This window comes from Cucurbita pepo, chromosome 1 (assembly GCF_057944985.1).
Source record: "Cucurbita pepo subsp. pepo isolate OVF chromosome 1, ASM5794498v1, whole genome shotgun sequence".
Lineage (NCBI taxonomy): Eukaryota > Viridiplantae > Streptophyta > Magnoliopsida > Cucurbitales > Cucurbitaceae > Cucurbita > Cucurbita pepo.
The window spans coordinates 1,284,357-1,304,250 of NC_141798.1; the positions used below are offsets into that span (position 1 = coordinate 1,284,357).

The 19,894-nt window shown below is 36.0% G+C and overlaps 2 protein-coding genes and 1 long non-coding RNA gene across 4 annotated transcripts; 1 reads left to right on the forward strand and 2 right to left on the reverse strand.

Annotated features, from left to right (window-relative positions):
- Positions 1-1,220: 1,220 nt before the first annotated feature.
- LOC111808206 (structural maintenance of chromosomes protein 6B) lies at positions 1,221-13,074 on the reverse strand. Of its 2 annotated transcripts, XM_023694092.2 has the most exons (28): positions 12,718-13,074; positions 12,393-12,498; positions 11,822-11,955; positions 11,617-11,672; positions 11,277-11,363; positions 10,888-11,208; positions 10,545-10,664; positions 9,895-10,029; positions 9,266-9,342; positions 9,116-9,191; positions 7,223-7,297; positions 6,942-7,046; positions 6,331-6,500; positions 6,132-6,234; positions 5,858-5,970; positions 5,343-5,547; positions 4,349-4,480; positions 4,077-4,191; positions 3,858-3,943; positions 3,673-3,768; positions 3,459-3,595; positions 3,269-3,371; positions 2,757-2,836; positions 2,588-2,666; positions 2,439-2,496; positions 1,899-1,996; positions 1,688-1,782; positions 1,221-1,553 (listed from the first exon to the last, which is right to left on the reverse strand). In XM_023694092.2, the coding sequence occupies exons 1-28, from the start codon at positions 12,854-12,856 to the stop codon at positions 1,496-1,498; spliced, it is 3,159 nt and encodes a 1,052-aa protein (XP_023549860.2). In that variant the 5' UTR covers positions 12,857-13,074; the 3' UTR covers positions 1,221-1,495. The 2 variants fall into 2 exon arrangements, with proteins under 2 accessions (XP_023549860.2, XP_023549942.2); XM_023694174.2 differs by lacking the exon at positions 12,718-13,074 and having other exon boundaries at positions 11,822-11,971.
- A 1,007-nt stretch (positions 13,075-14,081) lies between these two features.
- Positions 14,082-17,651, reverse strand: LOC111811388 (uncharacterized). Its single transcript, XM_023698207.2, has 2 exons — positions 14,975-17,651; positions 14,082-14,698 (listed from the first exon to the last, which is right to left on the reverse strand). Exons 1-2 carry the CDS (start codon positions 17,649-17,651, stop codon positions 14,298-14,300), a joined length of 3,078 nt encoding a protein of 1,025 aa, XP_023553975.2. The 3' UTR covers positions 14,082-14,297.
- On the forward strand, positions 16,567-17,917 carry LOC147793759 (uncharacterized). The gene is made up of 3 exons (XR_015420072.1): positions 16,567-16,707; positions 16,769-16,929; positions 17,012-17,917. It is a non-coding gene; the product is annotated as an uncharacterized LOC147793759 (long non-coding RNA).
- Positions 17,918-19,894: the final 1,977 nt, after the last annotated feature.

Genomic DNA, 19,894 nt, shown 5'->3' on the forward strand with positions numbered 1-19,894 from the left:
TAATATTTTTTAAATATAAAAAATAAAAATTGTAATTTAATGTGTGAGAAAGATGGGTTATGACGTTGAGTTAAGTTTACATTTTTATCAATATTTTTAAAATTAAGAAAGAGACTAAATATCAGATGAGAAGGGATGGATACATGGAAGCTAAATTATTGCAAAAAATAATTCCAAATTTTAATTTTTGTTTAAAAATTATTCGTACATTTAATTTAGACAAGCATTTCAATCGCTATTATTTTATTTGTCATCATATTTTGTCCAATATTTTAATAGATTTATATTTTTTAAAAAAATTTGAAACGTTTATGAAAGGTGAAGATCAAGAATACATTTTATAGTTCAATTTTTGTAAATATTAGATTCTACCAATTTCTCAAAAAAAAAAAATCTTTTCAGGTGTATTTGTGTAAATCTTTCCGAGCAAAAGATTTGAATAGAATAATTCAAACCATTGTGATTCTTCACGTTTTTCAATAATGATGATCATTCAAATAAGATTAAAAAAAAATGAATATGGGTAAAGAGATACATAATCGAGTAGTACGGTACTTTTTTTCAACTCAACAATTAGGAAAGTGAAAGATCGAACTATCAATCTTTAGAATAATAATTGGTATCTTATCAATTAAGTTTATGGTCGATTGCCGTACTAAAAATGTTTCCCATGTATAATAAACAAATGGGGATTGATAATAGGAGAAAAATTGACCCACCACACATGCAGAATCTAGCAATGAGCTCAATAATAATACAGTCCATACTTTTTTATCCCAAAGAAATAAGAACATCTGACAGTGAACTAAGGTGCAGGATGGTCTGTGTTATCTTAGCCAGTCAGAAACCCAAATAAGAATAGAAAATAAAATTGGCAAGGTAAAGGGATCTGAATCTATCATCTTGATCTGACATTAAAATAAATAACTATGCAGAGGAATCTATAAGAGTTTGAATACAGCTATTTACACTTCATACAGAAATAATGTGTCAATAATGCCCTATAAGACATGTATTATGATTGTACAAAACCTCAGTTCATGGCACACTTTCACATTTTCAGGACCAACTTAGGAAACTTGACTCTTTTCTATGAGGAAAACTATAGTAAAAGAAACAACCAAAACAAACAGCGACACTCGACTCCACTTTTAACTATATTGGATACGGGAATCTAAATATCGTTCAACTAGTTAAGGCTTGTGTACCACGAAAAGGTCAGTGGTAATGGAAACTCTCATATATTAATAAACGCATACAACAAAAGGCATTCCATTTACCTTTCACCTTTTAATTTCCCTTCTCTATTTTCTCATAGATATGATTGTTAATTCTACAGTTCAAGATTTTAACGTGCACAATATACATACAAGATGGATGGAATTTCCAAATGGGTAAATAATTTAAATAGACATTGAAATAAAAAATATATATATGTGACATACAGAGATGGCTGAACAGCGTTGAGCTCTCGTAAATGCATGTAGAAGGAAGATCATGATCGAGGAGCTGCCATTTGCTGCTTCTTGATTCGTTCTCCTTGTTTTACCACGCTGTAGTTAAAATGCCAAAGGTAAAGTGTCTCAATACTTCCAAGTGAGTGAAAAACGTGGGAGTATGCAGTAAAAACATCATATGAGTAACTATATAAAGTGAAACTCAAAGTCCTTAACATCTCAGTAATTACCCGATATCATGAGGTGTGATAAATATCCATTGGGAACCTTGTGACAATGCAAAATCCACAAGAGTGTCTAAGCTAATTTTCCGACTTACTGCATCCTGAAAGCGTATTTCGCAAACTTGTGAAAAGACTATTGGCAACATTCTTTGTGGCTAACATTCTTTGAGGCTATGGATATCAGGAAAAGAGTGACAAGAATGAGACAGTAGCTCACCATAAACACATCAAACTCATCCATTGCTCGAAATGGGGCTTCTGTCATTTCGTGTAATGCCAAAGTGAAGCATAGAGTGGAAAATGACCGTTCTCCACCTAATATCATTCGATTCCGTTATTTCAAAACTATAATCCTTCAGTGCATGAACTATATAATACGTATAGATCAATAGACATTTCATAAAATATACCACACACTAAACACAGTTCAGGGGGAAATAAAAAGGTCAGGGCTAATCCTGTAACAGTTCAAGCCCACCGCTAATAGATATTGTTCTCTTCGGGCTTTCCCTTTTGGGCTTCCCCTCAAGATTTTTAAAAAGCGTCTGCTAGGGGAGGTTTCCACACCCTTATAAAGAATGTTTCGTTTTCCTCCCCAACCGAGGGATCTCACAAGTCCATTGCAAGTATTAAGAATTTGCATGTTAATGAATTGAAAATCAGTAGGCAAAACGTTTAGTAACTATAAGCTAAGACGTTGCAGATAGAAAAACCAAACCAAATGGAAACTCATGCAGTCAATTTAAGCAGAAGAAACCTGAAAGTCCACGGGTATCACGAACAGAACTGCTGGATGCATCTTGGGGCATCTTCACCTGTTCAATGTTGAAGAAGTGCATAATATTCAATAACATAAATCAAAAAGAGGTTTTTTCTCATTACATGAAATCCATTAAGTGGGCTTACCTCAACCGAGAGGGTCTTTTCCTCGTAATTGATTTTTATATGTCCACTGATCCCTTTTTTTCTTAAATGGCCATTAAATCTGAATAAATTTAACATACTTTAATATCACCAATTTTAGAGAAAACAGACTGAAAAAACAAATTCTCTGAATGCGAAAAGAAATTCATACTGCCAAGTCAATTGACGCTTCAAAAGATTAGCATTCCTTTCAAACTTGTTCCACCGTTGCTCAAGAGCTTTCTGGCAAGCCTGTGATTTATTTCTAGAGTAGGTTAACAATATGAATGCTTTCATGGAGACTATGTAATGCATCACTATAAGAATGTGGCTTCATCCTGTCTTAAACAGGAAATCAAATGCAGTTTGGCACTCCCCTGTTGAATATTAACTAATGATGCAAGTAGTTTCATTTTCTGAAGTCCTTTCATTTAAAACAAAAAATGATTCCTGGAAAAAGTTCACATTTAGATGCAACAAGATTCAATGCTATCTGTCAACCTACTATAAGCCCCATTTTATCCAATAGCTAAGAAATGACAAAACGTCTATATATATATATGTATATATATATGTATATATATATGTATATACACACACATGAACAGAAATAAGATGTCAATGAATAAACTATAACATTCACATAAGAAAATCTATGAAGAGTCATAGGAGAGGAAAACTCACATTCAACTTCTCTCTAAAACTTTTGTAAGTCTGTTGTTTTCTTATAATTGTACGCTCCTTTTTCTCATACATCATCCTCAAGTCTTCCAGAGATTCAGAACATCTGGCAGGAACTAAAAGGTTAGTATACTTTAATCATAATCGAGGCTTGGCAGTTTAAGGAATTAAAGAAATGAGTTAGAGACGAAACTGTCGGGTCTCGTTACTAAGTCTCTGATTTAGCCTGTTTAATTGTGCACTGAGTTGTTCAGGTGTGCTCCCATCCCAATCACCTAAAGCCTCAATTTCACTCTCAGGAGATATTATTGAAGCCTTACTGTAACTCTCCTGCAAGTGAGATGTCATGTCATTGGCACGTAAGAAAGTTGCAGACTGCATATATACTTCTAAACAATCAAAATTACCTTACGATGGCGCTCGAGCTCCTCATATTGTCTCTCTGCCTCTTTGATATCAAACAGGACCTTGTTAGTCATAATACCTTCATAATGATTCATCTCCTGTGACATTTATACTCTTTAACATTACTAAACTAATAAGGTGCAAGCAAAGTTTTCAACGAATTATTCGTAGAGGCAGGAAGAAAGACCTTTTCGGCAGAATGCAGATCTCGTTCAATCTGCAACATATCTCTCTCGGCTTCTTCATATGCATCAACTTCTCCTTTCGCTGACTCTATTCATTTATTTTTTCGGGTGGGGAGAGAAGGGGAGCGATCACTTATGAGAAAGAAAAAGAGAGAGAGCGAGAGAGAGAGAGATGAAAGGAACTAATATAGAATCTGAGTGCAAAAATCACTGCTGCGTACCACACAGATTCTCAAATGATAGTTTAAGATCTTTTGCCTTGGCTTCCGCTTCTTTCATTCTCACTCTGAACTTTTCCAGAAGCGATTTATTCTCTTCCATCTCCTCTTTGATTTTCTGGTAATCATTCCCAAGAAGACAATGATATTCAAAGAATTATGCAATAAAGAATATTGAGTAACTACAATCCACATTCTTAGACCTATGTGTGACTGAACTTATTTGTATTTGTATATATATTACATAAAATACAAATATCACAAGTAGATCTTACAGAAATTTCTTGATGAAGCTCGTCAACGTTTGATGAAGGTAATGAACTAGTTCCAGCAACCTGTGACTTCCGTAAATCTTGTAGCTCCAAATTTTTGGACATTAAAATGCGTTCCGCGTTTTGACATCTCCGCTTTATAAATACAATAGTAATAACAAAGAATCAGATGATGACATAATAAAATCAAATGTAACAACACTTGCAAAGATTTACAAGACTTCCAAGTAATGAACAGTCGTCAAATGGCTGGAAAATTCTTCTCCCACATCCATTTGAGTTGGGCGTGAAAAGAGCCCTCACTTCCTTCACAGTTCAAAGTTAGATCTAAAATACACCACCCTTTATTAATGCACGGAAGGGATTTATTAATCATTTACTGTCAATCTTCCCCGATAACCTTAATAATCGAACTCTAATCATTGTGGAAGCAATGTCAGGAGACCACTATTAATCATTTTTATGTTCACTAGTTAATTGTTATAAAGGATTGACTACCACAAAAGATCTCCACAACAATTTTCCTCTAAAAGCTCCGTTTCTTCTGCCAAGGTTACCAAAACCAAAGCATCTTTCACACATGGGATAAGATACCACCTCTCAACAAATGAAGTTCACACCTGCACTCTCATTTGACACCAAAGAAAATACTCCCATCATCTTCTCGGCGTGACGACCTACTCTGGAATTTTTAGTTGTCTTCTTGTCTACCATAGGAAGGTTTGGCTATGATTTAGTTAGCTTTACATCTTATTTTTATTGACAAGTCTGCCGAAGGTATCCTTCATCGGCTACATTCTTTCCTTTAATTGGGAATTTCAAGACTTAGATTCTAGACACGCAAAATCAAGCACAATAGACCTAATCCATTCCGTAGAAAGTGATTAAACTTTGGCTACACCTTGAGCTTCCCACCAAACCAAACAGGATAAACTAGGACCAAAGTGTACAAAACAATGATTATACAAATAAATGTGTAATTGGTAGAGTAGAATACCTTGGCATTGCTTAGGTTCTCTTCAAGACCCCGGAGTTGTTCTTCTGCAGCTCTCTTCCTCTTCCTACATTGCTCAGCTTCTTCCTTCATGTTCGATGTATCTTTTTCAAGACTTTTAATCTGGTCATCAAAAGAACTACAAAGTCTGCCACTTCTAGGTCTTTTAACTGGGGGAAGAATTGTCTGAACAGAACCACGAGAAAACCTATGAAGAAATAATGATAACTCTTTGTGATCATTAATTAGAACATGACAAATAAAAATACATTTAACAATAGTAACTTTTAACATAGATTCATGTAGTCTGCAGAAATGTCTATCCATGTGTCCACAAAGTCAAAACTTAACCAAGAACTAGAGTTCCTTGAGGCCCAACTCACTTTCTTGTTCCTAATTAACATTCAGGAAATGGTAGGACAGTTCTTCGTCCTGATTTCATCTACTAAAATTAGATGGATATACCCAAATCAATTAGTTTATGGAACTCTGTATTAGGATGTAATATATTCGCTTACATTTTATATCCATCTAATGTAAAGACCTCCTTGAGATTTTTGATCCGCTGGTCAAACGCGACTGATTTACCCACATCATAATCTTTAACAAGCACTTGCCTCTCAGCATCACCCTATGAAGCAAGAATCATGGTCATAGAAGAGAACACGTCATTTATCAATTATCGACATCCTGAGTGAGCGGGGGTAAGAGGGCGCAAATAGGAGCAAGAAACAAAGGCTATGTAGGATAAGAAAATAAATAAGCAAAAATATATTGAAACAAGAGAATTACCTTATCTATCAAAACATTGATGACAGTATGGCTTTCAGAATGAATGACTGAAAGGGTTGTAGGGTGCTTTGTTTGAGGAAGCATGTGAGCTGGAATATCTAACCTACCAGGAGAAGTGAGAGCACACGAAAAGATAAACTTTATGTTCAAACCAAAGATCATTAGAGAGCAGTGAAGGAAAAGAATCTCATACACCTACAGTGGTCTTGAAAAGTCATAGATGATAATTGGGAGTTGCCTATAATTGGCTTCATTAGCACATCCTCTCAAAAGAAGAGAATCTTGATGATTGGTCACGATGAATGCATTGAGCAACCTCCCAATGGCATTTTCAACAGCAGAAGCCCACACGTCACCATTGACCAAATTCTACAGAAAATAACTATTCCATCAATATACAGAATTAGACTGCAGCCAACGGAAAGAACAATCTCGTGGACACAAAGAATCCTGGTAACAAACCAATTCAGAACCACATTGATTACCAAAGAAGCCAATCCAAGTAACCATGATTATAAGAAATATACATTAATTGGTGTCATTAGTAGAAACCCCAACTCTTTCAAACAAGAAAACACTTGCAATAAAATCACAAAGTTCTCAACGGGTCCCTGGCTTCATTAGTCAATAACCCCATCTCTTTGAATTGCATCTCCTTAGAAACAGTCGTATGGATCGCTGAACCAGAAATACTCCCTGCATGTCAACTAGTTGAACATTTCCTACAAACTTTTCTTTCTTTAATAATAAATTCGCAGGGCGATGGTGCACAAAAAATAGGTTAACAAGAATTTAATTTCTGCTACTAACCAGATGGGCACCAATTGGACCAATGGGAGGTTTCTTGAATCTTCGATTTTGCCTCTCAATCACACGTAATAATTGAATGACTCTATCACCTCCAAAAGCTGTAACCTGTCCAAATCAAGTTATGCCGTTACCATCCTCAGAGGCAATAGGTAAAGGTAGGAGAATATCTGCTGTTTAAAGATGCCAGTATTAAGCTACATAAGCAAATACAAATATGAACATGCAAAAAACATCCCTAGCTTGACAGATATCAAGAATCGTAACCTAATTCCTTTTCATACCTTGTTTGTTTGATGCTGCCTTAGCTCTCGAATAGAGCGTGAAAATTCATTATGCTTTTTTTCATAACCTTCAATCTGTAAAACCACCATCATTTAGAATATACAGTAAAAAAATGTTGTAGAAAATATGGTGCAACATAACTTAATGATGATGTGTTATCACAAAGAAAGTAACAGCAGAACAATGAAATATCCATCACTATCGAGCATTTTAAGAGTGAGGGTTAAATCCAAAAACAACACGGCAAGATAACAGCACATATACTTTCTTGGAAACAAGATGCTTAAGTCGGTAACAATGAGTATTAAAACCAAAGAGAGTATAACAATAAAGCTATTTGAGCAAAACGAAACAAGAGGTCTAGAAAGATGTGCTTCCTCCATCATCCAGAACATCTTTCTGGACCAACCCTTGGATTGAAAACATCACACAAGCCTTGCAGTATTCACTTTTGTATAGACTCTCTCATAGCAAAACGGCCACGATCAAAGAAACATGCAATGATGTCAATAATTTCTAGAACCTGAGGCTTGGTAGGAACCTAAAGGATAACGAAGCTACGAAATGGGCCAAATTAAGCCTTATCCTCGCTCCAGTTTTAGACAGAAAACTCATTGACATAGCTTTCTAAAGCTGAAAAAGTTTTCTCTACAAAAAAATTTATGATGGACATCGGGGGGAAAAAAGTAAAAGCAACAAACCTCATGCTACCAAAGACAATATGGAAAGGGAATCGCCCTAAAAATGTGAAGTTTTTCTTCTGGAAAATAGCGCATAAAGCATAAGCACAAGTGAAAGTCTAGAAAAAAGAATGCCCTACATGACTCTCTTTCAAGTTGTTGCCCATTACGCAAGAAAGATAATGACTCACAAAGCAGCTTACTTTGCAATGCACATACGCTCAAAATTTCTGGACAAGGATTCAAAATATTTTCGGATGACATCTCATTTTTTCCAAGGAGGTAAAGAATTTATTGGACGTGGCCCAACATACCACTCCTTCAACAATGGAAAAATCTCATTATAGTTTTCTTTGGAATTTGTGGAATGAAAGAAATCAAAGAGTATTCATGGAGAAGATGCAAACTTATACAAAACTCTTCGACAATGTTATTTATCACACTATATCTTAGTGTAAATAGAATAATACTTTTGCTTCATATAGTCTACTTCCCTCAATGTAAATTGGGAAGGTTTTTTGTTAACATTATGGATAACACATCCCATTCGTAAATTTCAAACATCAATAAAATTTTCTCTTATAAAAAAAAAAAAAAAATAGGGTAAGAGCAGATTAAGATAACGGTTGCTAATATTACAGATGGCTACTACATAAAACTTTCAACAAAGTGAGTATACTGTCATAATTGGTTATGGACATTGTAAAACACCAATTTTCCATCCCACAGTTCAGTAGTGGGAAAAAATCGAAATATTTCGGAAAGTTGGAAGCAAGTTGATCTCAGACACCGGATAAAGTCTCCCCATTTTCAACTAGACACCCAACATCTAGGAAACACTAACATCATTGATTGCACTATGGAAAAATTTTCTAATAAATAGTTTTTGTTTGACAGATCACCATTTGTGAGTAAATAAGTTGTTCAAATTTAGAAATTAATTAAAATTTGTAAAAGAACAAGCACATTTTCATGTTTGCAATCACAAAGGTGACGATGATCTCTCATTACGTGAAGAGTCATACACTGTCAATCACAAGTATCATGGGACGAGAACAAGATAACCAAAGAGAGGACTCTTACGCATTCCATGACACACAAAATAATAATAATAATAATAATAATAAAATAAAAATAAAAATAAAAATAAAATAAAATAAAGTTTGGCACACAATATCCAAGTGTATTTCCGTGCAAGGATTCTTGTTTTACCTCTTCAGCAATCTTTTTTATTTCACTTCTCCCACTGTGTAGACTATCCAGTAAGCCATTTTCCTCCTCCTTTAACCTGTAACTTGATTCAATACGATGGACTACAATTCTTTTTTAAAAACGGACCTACGAAGCAAATAAGTAAATAACCTCATGACTGTTGACTTGGCAGCTTCAGTCTCCAGTTCGAGTTCCTTCAACTTTTCCTCAATTTCAGATTCTTCAGCCTACAGGTAGTTAATAAATCATCGGAGGTTGATATTGCAGAGGAGGGCAGTGAAAATTACATGAGAAAATATAGGTTATCTACATTATAAAAAGATCGAAAGACATAATGCAATCGAAAAGATTATTTGTCACGAACAGTATAGATAGAACCTTGACCGTATCAAACAAGTTTTAAGAAACTGCAGAGAAGACGTCTCATTGCCAAGTGAACAATGACATGGATTTATGGATCCTTGTTTTAAATATATGAGATCGGCAACAGCTTGAAGATCAATGGTAGAAGCATAATTTTGGAAGGCAATAAGTGCAACTACCAATATAAACTGATCGTATGTATATAAATACACCGACTTGCATACATCATACATACAAATATGGCTAAGGTAGAAGAATATATTCAGAGGGGAAATACATGCGCAACCCAACTACTAATTGTTGATGAGACATGCACAAATAAATAAATCAATACACCATAAATAGAATCGAGTCACCCTCGTCATGACTCTCTCTCCTTTCAGTAAGGACATACAAAATCCAAGAGAAAGGGATACCTGTGTATTTCTTATGTGCTGTTCATGAACATCATGAACTTGTTGCTCAAGCAACCTAACACGTTTCGCCATCTTTTGAATGTAGTTCATTTTGCGGCCATGCTCTTCTTCAAGCCCGAGCTTCTCTCTTGTTGCCTAGAATTTTATTTGCATTAGATTATTTATCAGAAAACATGAAGGATGGGACTACACTGACTAGAAATTCTCACAAGGTATATGCATTAAAAATTTAAAATAAAAGATAATAAAACTAATAGTTACTAAACAGCAGAGCAAATAGTGACTGATATTTTAAAAATTAAAAAAGAAAAAAAAAATATACGAACAGATATTACACTATTGTTCATATGTTCAATATCGTAGGCTTCAAAATTGTAGACTCTGTGAGATGTATTTTGAGAAATAAAATATGGTTTAAGAGGGATCCTATCACGAATATATTCAAGAGCACTAAAATAAGCTTTGTTCACAAATAAAAAGACGGTGGAAAGACCAGGAGAAGAATGCAACGTTCTTTTAGAGGAAACACGTATTTCATTGATATGTGAAATATTAATAAAGGAGAAGAAGACCCGAGAGATAAAATACAACTTTGTAGTGCTTAAAAAGAAATCAAAATTTCAGCTAACTACTTTTACGAACTCCCTTACCGAGGAAAGGGTTTCTTGCAATTCTTCCTTCAGTCTTCTAACTTCCGAGGTTTTCTCCATCATGCTTGCAATTTGAGCCTTCTTCTCGATAAAGCGTTCTCTTAATTTTTCTGCCAGACCCTATTGCACCATTCAGAAGTTGAATACATTACATAAGATTAAGTACCAAGTGCCCCTGATATGAACTAAAACAAATAGATCAAGTCCAATGGTTACTCCACAGCTCCAAAAGGCAGGGATAACATAGGTAGACATATTATATTAGAAAACATTCCAACATTAAGTTCAACATGAGTGTGTGGCAAGAGAGATCTTAGCATAACCAACATAGTAAATTACTAACCTGTTGATGATCAATCTTTGCTCGACAAATAGGGATGCGATCTTTGAGCTTTCCTATTTTTACACTTTGCTCCAGAAGCTGCTTGTCTACATCATATACCCATGACCACGCAAGCTTCTTCTTTAACTGTTGGACTTGTTGATAGATTTCTTCTACGTGCTCCATGTTTTTAATTTTTCCTTGCAGCTCATTTAGCTCCTTCTCCACAGGTCGTATGGTAGACTCCAAGTCATCAACAAGTGCATTCGCAGATCTCAGTTGATGAAAAATGTTTTTCAACAGATCATCAACTTGCTGGAGAAGAGTAGCTTTGAAGAAGAACTGAACAGTAGAGTGTCGTTAGAGCAACCATAACATCACCAGAATGTGAAGAAAACAGCTTTCATTACCTTGAATTTGTCTTTGTCATTCCCAGAATGCAGGAACTCTCTACTTTTGTCCTGACTCATTATCACGCATGGGTTCTCAACATCTATCTGCATAAGCATTTTATCTTTTACTGTTGGAGATTGAAAATGCATAACATTTTATATCTCCTATAAGTTCTAGGAAACATGGATGTACCATCTATATGACATAAATTGGTAACTAAAAAGAGCCCCTTAACATTCACATACCATGCCCTCGTTACTCAATCTCAGAAAGTACTAACGAACCTAATATGACCCAAATATAAAAACCCAAGAATAGAAAAGCGACCAGATTACATTATACAAGGCAACAACTCACATTAAAATGGTCTACAAGCTCTCGTAGTTCATCCCTCCGACTGGAAACCTTCTTTCCTGTAAGATACCATAAGAAAAAAATACATAAATAATGGTTGTCAACCCCATAAAATTATGAAATGATACGACTGCACTTTGCAGTACAACTCTGAAATTTAAAAATATGTATAGAAGGTGAAATTTTAAAAAAAAAAAATGTTTCTAACCTTGAGAATCTTTCAAAACAATGGCACCTGAGGCTTCGGAAATCCTTCTCTCTATGATTATAACATTACCATATATTCCAGGCTTAAAAGCATCGTCCCCAGAATTTTCCATTTCAACTTGGATGACAGCATGACTGTTAAGATCCAATACTGTATATGAATTAGAAACTCAAAAAGGATATTAAAAACATGTAATACGACTTCTTAGAACTTCTAGGTAAATGCAGTGGAATTAAAGCCTAATTCAAATTACAGGTTCAAAAATATTTGTAATACCTAACCAGCGAAAATACCACATACTCCACAATATTAGCAGCTATAGCACAGGGGAAGAAGGCAAAGTGACATTAAGGATTGAATCCAAATCATAAGGTGACCATCCATCTATGATATCAAATCTTAGAGTATCTATCAACTAAATGTTAGGATATGACAGTTATCCCATGAGATTGGTCAAAGGACGCGAACGCTGACACGAAAAACACGCACATAGAAGACCGCAATATCTCGAGACAAAAACATCTGGCAGATGCATTAGCCAAACGATAGAGAGCAACACAAGTGAACAAACCTGCAACCAGTTTTAATAAAATCCTTCAACGTCGATGCCCTTTGGGTGCCTCTAGCTCGACAGCCAAATGCAACACATAAAGCAGTCAGTATAGCACTCTTACCACCTGCAAATATCAAACTTCTAGTGTAAATTGCAACGACATTAGAAAATTTAACACTGCAGCAATGGACAATCCAAATTATGAGTCTTCTTTCTTTCTCCAACAGAACTCCTACTACGAATTCTTTCTAGCCCCCTTCATCGCGTCAAACAAATTCCTTCAAGCACAAATGCGTGAAGAAACAGATAAAACCCAAAAAAAAAGAGCGTCTAATCCACTTACTTCCGTTCTGCCCTGTAATGAAATTGAGCCACTCGCCAAACTCAATATACAAGTTGCTGTGACACATGAAGTTCTCCAAGCGTATACTTTTGACTATTCCTGCTCCGCGGCGAGGAGGAAGATCCCTGGAATCAGCCATTTTGAAGCTTTTTAGGGGTTCTGCGGATCCTTGAGGAGAGGAAAGGGGAAAGATCGGTACTGGTGAAGAAGAATGAAGATTTTTGGAGCGAGAAGAAGGGAAAATATGCGGAATCTTCGTCTGTAACTGGACGAGAATGAAATTTCTGTGGCGGGAAGAAGGTCTTTGTATTTCCCTCTTCTGTTCTTCCACTGGAGTGCGATTGCTTGTGGCGCGCTTACTCGTTGAAAACAAAAAGAAAAAAAAAAAAAAAAACATTAATATTTAATTAAAACAATTATAATTAATATTTTTTTTATTTATTATTGGTGTGGTTTAAAACTTGTCGAATTAAATCTTAAAATTAAGGATTTTAAAAAAATATATAATATTTAAAATTAAATAATTACCCTAAAATTAAGACCAAGGTGACTTTTAGAATTTGTAGTCATGAACAAAAACTATCCGTATGCGGTCTTAGGACCCGACTTCACTCTTGTTTCCACGGGCTTAGCATAATGGTTCGACTTGACGACCTCACCCTTCTCGTTCTTTGTAGTTTCTCTTTCGATCCGCACGTGCTCCTTTCCCATTTGATCAATGTCGTCCTCCATACTCCTTCGTTGTGTCGACTCATTGGGCATGAGTTTCGCGTGACATTCTTCAATCGAGTTTTATTTTTGTTTAGGGTTTAGGAGCTTCTAGTTTTGATTTTTGTTCAGACATTATTGTGATTTGATTATGCTTTGCAAACTTGGTTTGATTTTTCCCGAGACTGTTTAAATGGAATCTCAATCGTTTGAACGTCGTGAAGTTTTTTTCCAGTTCATTATGTTTTAAATGCTCACGGTTGTTTACTTACACTTTCACTCGTTTTCAAAAGCTACGTCGAGCATGTTTGTAGTAGCAACTTTTTAAGATCTTGTTTAAATAAAATAAAATAAATCTGGTCGTACTAACTTCAAAACCTGGTTTGCAGGTATTCATCCTAAAGAAACATACTTCAATTCACGAGCACAGAAAGGTAAAATGAGATATGAGAGTTAGAAAGTTATAGAATAACAACAAACACTAAAGGTATACATTTTTAACACAATGAACGCTGACCCCAAAGAGGGTGGCTCGGTCACAAAGCAAGTCAGTTGAAACGACACCAAATGCCTAAACCGGACAGAGACCTTAACACAAACTTTTCGATCTTCCCTCTGGCACATAGGGATTGTCTTACGCATTGAGACGAATCGTATAAGTCCCTTTAACTTGTTGTACTAGAGTGGTTCATCGTAAAAAGAAGACCGATGGATTATAGCATTTCCTATAATTATATCGTTCGGCTAAAGAAATGGGTGAGCTTTTTCACTATACAATGACCATAACGAAGGACCGACCACGATGTAAGAGGAGAAGTAGCACTCTTAACCTATACCAATCCCCACCAATTGAAAAAGAAAAAGAAACGATATTAACATTCGGCTACTATCTTGTGGTCTAAGAGAACATCAGCAGCTTCAACGGTGACAAGGTTCCCAGGAAATTTTCTCTTGGGTTTTGCTTGTTGTAGCATCAAAACGACGTCACGCATCGACGGTCGGTCTGCAGGGTTACGGCTCGTACAAAGCAATGAAATACGAAGCATCTGTATCATTTCTTCTCTAATAGACGGACAAGACCCACTGACATCGTTGTCCAAAACTTGATTCACTCCATCTTTCACCTTAATTTTGGATCTTACCCAATCCACAATGTTATTCCCCTCGCCAAATTCAGAATCCACAGATCTCTTACCGCTCACGATCTCCATCAACACAACTCCAAAGCTATAAATATCACTTTTTTCATCCACTTGAAGCGTGTAGCCGTATTCTGCAAAGACGTAAAACAAGCTTCAAACATAATCCTCTTGGGATTGGTTTAATAAAACACGAAAAATTAGAACGTCCATTTGATTGAGATCGAGTAGCTACAACTGATCCGTTTAGAGACTAAAAGGTCGTTTCGTGTACACTTAATGTATTTTTTAATTTTTTTTTTTGTTAATTTTAAGAATATTATTGAATATTTTTTAAATTTCAGATGTATTTTAAAAATAAACTATATGTTTTTTTAATTTAATATAGTAGAAAAAGAAATTGTACAAACCTGGTGCAATGTAGCCGTAGGATCCAGCGATCACCGACATTGACTCATCGGTCTGGATCAACTTAGCGACGCCAAAATCCGCCACTCGGGCCTCCATCTCACCGTCCAATAAAATATTACTGGGCTTCAAATCGCGGTGCACGATGACTGGATCACAGTCATGGTGAAGATAACAAATCCCCTGTGCCACACCCAATGCAATTTTATACCTAGTTATCCAATCGGCCACCAAATTTTCACCCTTGTTTTTACCGTGCAGTAAATCGTCCAAATTACCATTTGGCATATACTCGTAGAGCAGCATCGTACACTCCTTGTTGCTGCAGCACCCTAACAATCTCACTATGTTCCTGTGCCTCACGTTCCCCAGTACCTCCACTTCCGCCAGAACCCCTCTCCGCCGTCGGATGTTCTCTTTATATTTACCCCACAATTTCTTCACCGCTATGATTTCGCCACCTGGCATCTCCGCTTTATATACCGTCCCAGTGGACCCCATTCCCAGGATCTTATCCGTCATTGACATACACTCTAACACGTCCTCCGCCGTGAAGTTCAACCGTTGAAAGGCGGTTAGTTTCCACGGTCCCGTTTCCTCGTTGCCACCGCCGAATCGACGGCTGTAATTCGCCTGAAAACACCTCGTCCCGGCTATTAATACGAACAATCCGATTCCAAACGCCGCTGCCATTATCCACACGATTGCTCCCGTCGTCCGCCGTGGCTGCTGCTGCCGGACCTCTATCCCGCCATCGGAGAGCGCGTCGACAGAGCAGGGTTTCGCTAGAATCTCGCCGCAGAGACCGTCGTTGCCGATGAATGAAGAAGAGTGTAATCCCGGGAAGATTGTTCCGGTCGATGGAATGGGGCCGGTGAGCTGGTTGTATGATACGTCGAAGCTTTCGATTGTGCTACAGTTTTGAAAATTTGAAGGGATTGTACCTGTGAGGAAGTTTCGTGACAGATCAATGGCGGTAATCGACGGCAGCGTGGAGATCTCCCATGGAATAATGCCGGTTAACGAATTCCTGCTTAAATTCAGCGTGAGTAGCTTCTCGCAATGGCCGAACGTCCATGGAATACTACTGTTTAAATTATTGTCCTGGAGTTCGATCTCGTAGATAGATCTACACCCGACGAAATCGGGGATGCTACCGATGATTCTCGAAGAACTCGCCGAGAAGATCTGTAAGCTAGTCGAGTTCCAGATATTCTCCGGTAAGGAAGTTCCGAAGGCGTTCTGTGAAATGTTCAAGTACTGTAACTTCACCGCATTACCAAAATCCGCCGGAATCTCGCCGGAGAAGTTATTGTTACTGAAATCGGCGAATGTCAGATTCTCCAACATGCCGAAACCGTGAGGAATCGAGCCGTTAAGGAAATTGTTTTGGATTCGAAGACGAACGAGAGACGTGCAGTTCGTTAAAGAGGCGGGAATTTCGTGCCCTAATTTGTTGGAAAACAGAATGAGCTTATACAGCTTGTTTCCATGGCAGAGATTTGGAGGAATCGGACCGGAGAGTTGGTTCGACGACACGTCGACTTGCAGTAACTTCTCGTTCGAGCCGAGATTCTGAGGCAGTGGACCTGTGAGCAAATTGTTCCATAATCGCAAACTGGCGAGATTTGGAAGATCGCCAAGTGCTTGTGGAATTTCCCCACTCAGATCGTTCGCCATCAAACTCAGCTCTCTTAATTCCTTCAGATTATACAAATCCGACGGAATCGCTCCGGTGAGTTGATTCTCCGACAAATCAAGCTCCTCAAGCGCTTCTAATTTCCCTAAACTTTCAGGAATTTTGCCGGTGATTCGATTCTTGAAGAGAAGCAGATTTTGCAGCTTCGTCATGTTTCCAATGTCCTGCGGCAGAGTCCCGGCGAGATTCGCTCCGGCAATATCCAAGTATTTCAGATTCAACAACAATGGAAATTCCGCCGGAATCCCACCGGAGAAGGTATTGTAACCGATTTCCATTCTTTCTAGTTTGGTTAAATACGCTAGTTGCCCTGGAATTTGACCATCAAGAGCATTTCCAGCCAAATGCAAATACTTCAACCGTGACAAACCGCCATAACTCGCCGGAATACTGCCATTAAAGTAGCTTCCACCGAGGTTGAGCCATTCAAGGAACCGGAGATGCGCGAATTCTTGCGGTAACGAACCAGTGAAGTTGTTACTGTAGGCATTGAAAACATTCAAGAACTTAAGCTTGGAAATCCCAGGTGGGAAAGTGGAGGTGAAGATATTATGACTAATATCAAGAGTCGTAAGCTGAGTGAGCTCAAAAATGGCGGTGGGGAACGGCCCAAGAAAGCTATTACCACTCAAATTCAAATAAACTAAGCTCGTTAAGTACTTAATTTCAGAGGGAATAAACCCAGTGAGATTCCGACGAGACAAATCCAAGGAGGTAATTTCCGGCGAGTTCTGATCACATCGAACTCCAGACCAAGAACACCAAATCGGGTCATGAAAATCAGCTTTGGAGAAGGTGGGTTTAGGGTCCCAATCAAGAAAGCTCGAAGAGGAGTCTTTAATGGAGGATTTGATAGAAAGCAGAGAGAGAAGTTGAAGGGGCAAAACAGTTGGAGTTGAAGAAGTTGCAGAAAGAAGAAAAGAGATGATGATCAAAAGAACAGCAGAGATAAAGAACAGGAAACTGGAAGCTGCTTTCATGGCTGACGAATTGAATCTTTGGCTGAGCAGAGAGCAGAAGAAGAAGAAGAGACTGAAATTTTAAGGCAAGGAAGAAGATGATGAGTGTGGGAAGTGCTTTTTAGAAGTGCTGGGAGCAGAAGACGTCTCATGATGATGGTGATGATTGGTTTTCTTCAGTGGGTTTTGGTTGGCGGCCATGGAGGAAGAAGAACACCCTCCCCCATAACCTTAACTACTGGATCCTCTTCTTCTTCTACAACTTTTTTATTTGTTTTTTTCTTTTTCGAATTTTCCTTTTTGAAAAAAAATAAATATATAAATACAAACAACTGAGGAGGTATAAATTTTTAGTAGTAGTCAGTAGATTATTATTGTTTTCTATTTGAATTTACACGATTCGCTACAATAAAATTTGTGACCGACTCTGATATCTATTAGTTTTAGGTTAATTGATCCTGACAAGTTACGAATTAAGCTAGTGTAAATTTATCTCAAATTACACATTGTTGTTCGTGAAATTCATGCTTTATAATAAGAGATAAACAACTAGATGATGTTTAATATATTCTTAACGTTTAAGTTTTCTTTTAATTCTTTTAAGATAAGTAAGAATTATAGGAATCAAAATATATATATATATATATATATATATATATATATATATATATTTATTTATTTATTTGTATGTTATTATTATTATTAATTTACTATAAAGTATTAGTAACTGAAAAAACAGGCAGGTATTATTTTTATTTAAAAAATAAAAAATTAAAAAATTTGAAGAAAAGTAACACATGATGAATCATAAATGAGCACCCTGCTCTTGAGACAATGGAGGCAGCTTTTTCATAATTTGTCTTCAATAAATTTTTAGCTTCATAATATGTTTGTATTTGCTTTAATTTTTTTTTAAAAAATTTAAAATTTTAAACAAATAATCGAATTAAAAAATAACTATTAATCTCTCGAGTAATTTTCAATTTGATCTTTTAATTTATTTATAACTCTCGATCGTTATTTATATATTCGAACATTTTATTAAAAATATATTTATTCCAAGGTTAGAAAAATTTAATAGATTTTTTTATAGAAATATATGAAAATTAATTTTTTAAAAATAATAAATTCTCTATCAGCAAAAAAGGGAAAATAATTTTCAAAAAGAAAAAAAAAAAAAGAAAAAGAGAGAGAGAGAGACAGTTGAATAGTTTAAAAATCAGAGCGTTTGTCATTCATTCCTTAATCCGAACTATGAGTCTATTCCAACAGAATCTGTCTATTTTTTTTTAATTAAAAATAAATAATAAATAATAAAAAAACATTTTAATTTTATTTTTCCTCCTTAAAACAAACAGTGAGTACGTATGTAAAAGTAGAATATTGTTTTGTCGCATTACGGAAGGGTAGTATGGGAATTTTGAAAAAAACGGTCGGACCATTTGCTGTGTGGTCATAGCTCCTTTGCCGCGCGTGCTTAACACCCTTTCCACCGCTTCCTTTCAATTTGACCCCTACGCAAATCATCATAGCATTTTGCACCTATTTTTATAATTTTTTTTTTTTAAAAAAAATATTTTATTCTTTTTCAAAAAAATAAATTCATTTTCCAATTCCAATTTTATCTATAATATTTTAATATTAATAAATATCAAAATTAGTTTATAAAACACAATACACAATGAATTTATATTATATGCTATACAACAAAATTTCAATTTCATGTGAATTATGATTTTGGTAAACCAAACTATAATTATAAACCACTCGTGACAGACTGATTTAGTTATATGTTTAAATACAAGTTAATCAAAAGTGCATATAAGTTGATATCGTCTGAGCATAATATTATAATTAATAAATTATAAATTGAGCTATGCTTAAGTTGACATAATGAAATAATGTTTTGGTCGAAAAAAAGGGAAATTTGGAACTTTTATTTTTGGGAGACACTTAAAAGTAAGGCATATTTGGAAGACACTGTATAAAGCCGCAAGCCTATGAAACAAAATCATCATTACCCATCTTCCATTTCCATTACTAAATTACCTAAATACCCTTCATTCCCTTTGTTCCTTAGAAAGGAATTTGTCCTTTTTTTTTTGTTCTTTTTCTTTTTTGTTTGAGGGTAAAAAAGATGAAGAGGTTATCCATATGGCTTTAATATTACCGATTACTCTATCGGTTTTAGGAGTGAGTGCCCTATTTCTTACTCGGGACTGATTAAGATAACGTGATTATCAATTTTTATAATCATGTTATCA

What these genes read in the sequence shown, in the direction of transcription:
- LOC111808206 (XM_023694092.2), bottom strand. Translation starts at nt 12,856, where the DNA reads ATGGCTGATTCCAGGGATCTTCCTCCTCGCCGCGGAGCAGGAATAGTC. An exon ending in CAAAGATTGATCATCAACAG is followed by an intron (nt 10,665 to 10,887) that starts GTTAGTAATTTA and finishes ATGGTGCAATAG; the next exon opens with GGTCTGGCAGAAAAATTAAG. An exon ending in GTCCAATTGGTGCCCATCTG is followed by an intron (nt 6,501 to 6,941) that starts GTTAGTAGCAGA and finishes TATTTTCTGTAG; the next exon opens with AATTTGGTCAATGGTGACGT.
- LOC111811388 (XM_023698207.2), bottom strand. Translation starts at nt 17,651, where the DNA reads ATGAAAGCAGCTTCCAGTTTCCTGTTCTTTATCTCTGCTGTTCTTTTG. An exon ending in CTACGGCTACATTGCACCAG is followed by an intron (nt 14,699 to 14,974) that starts GTTTGTACAATT and finishes ACGTCTTTGCAG; the next exon opens with AATACGGCTACACGCTTCAA.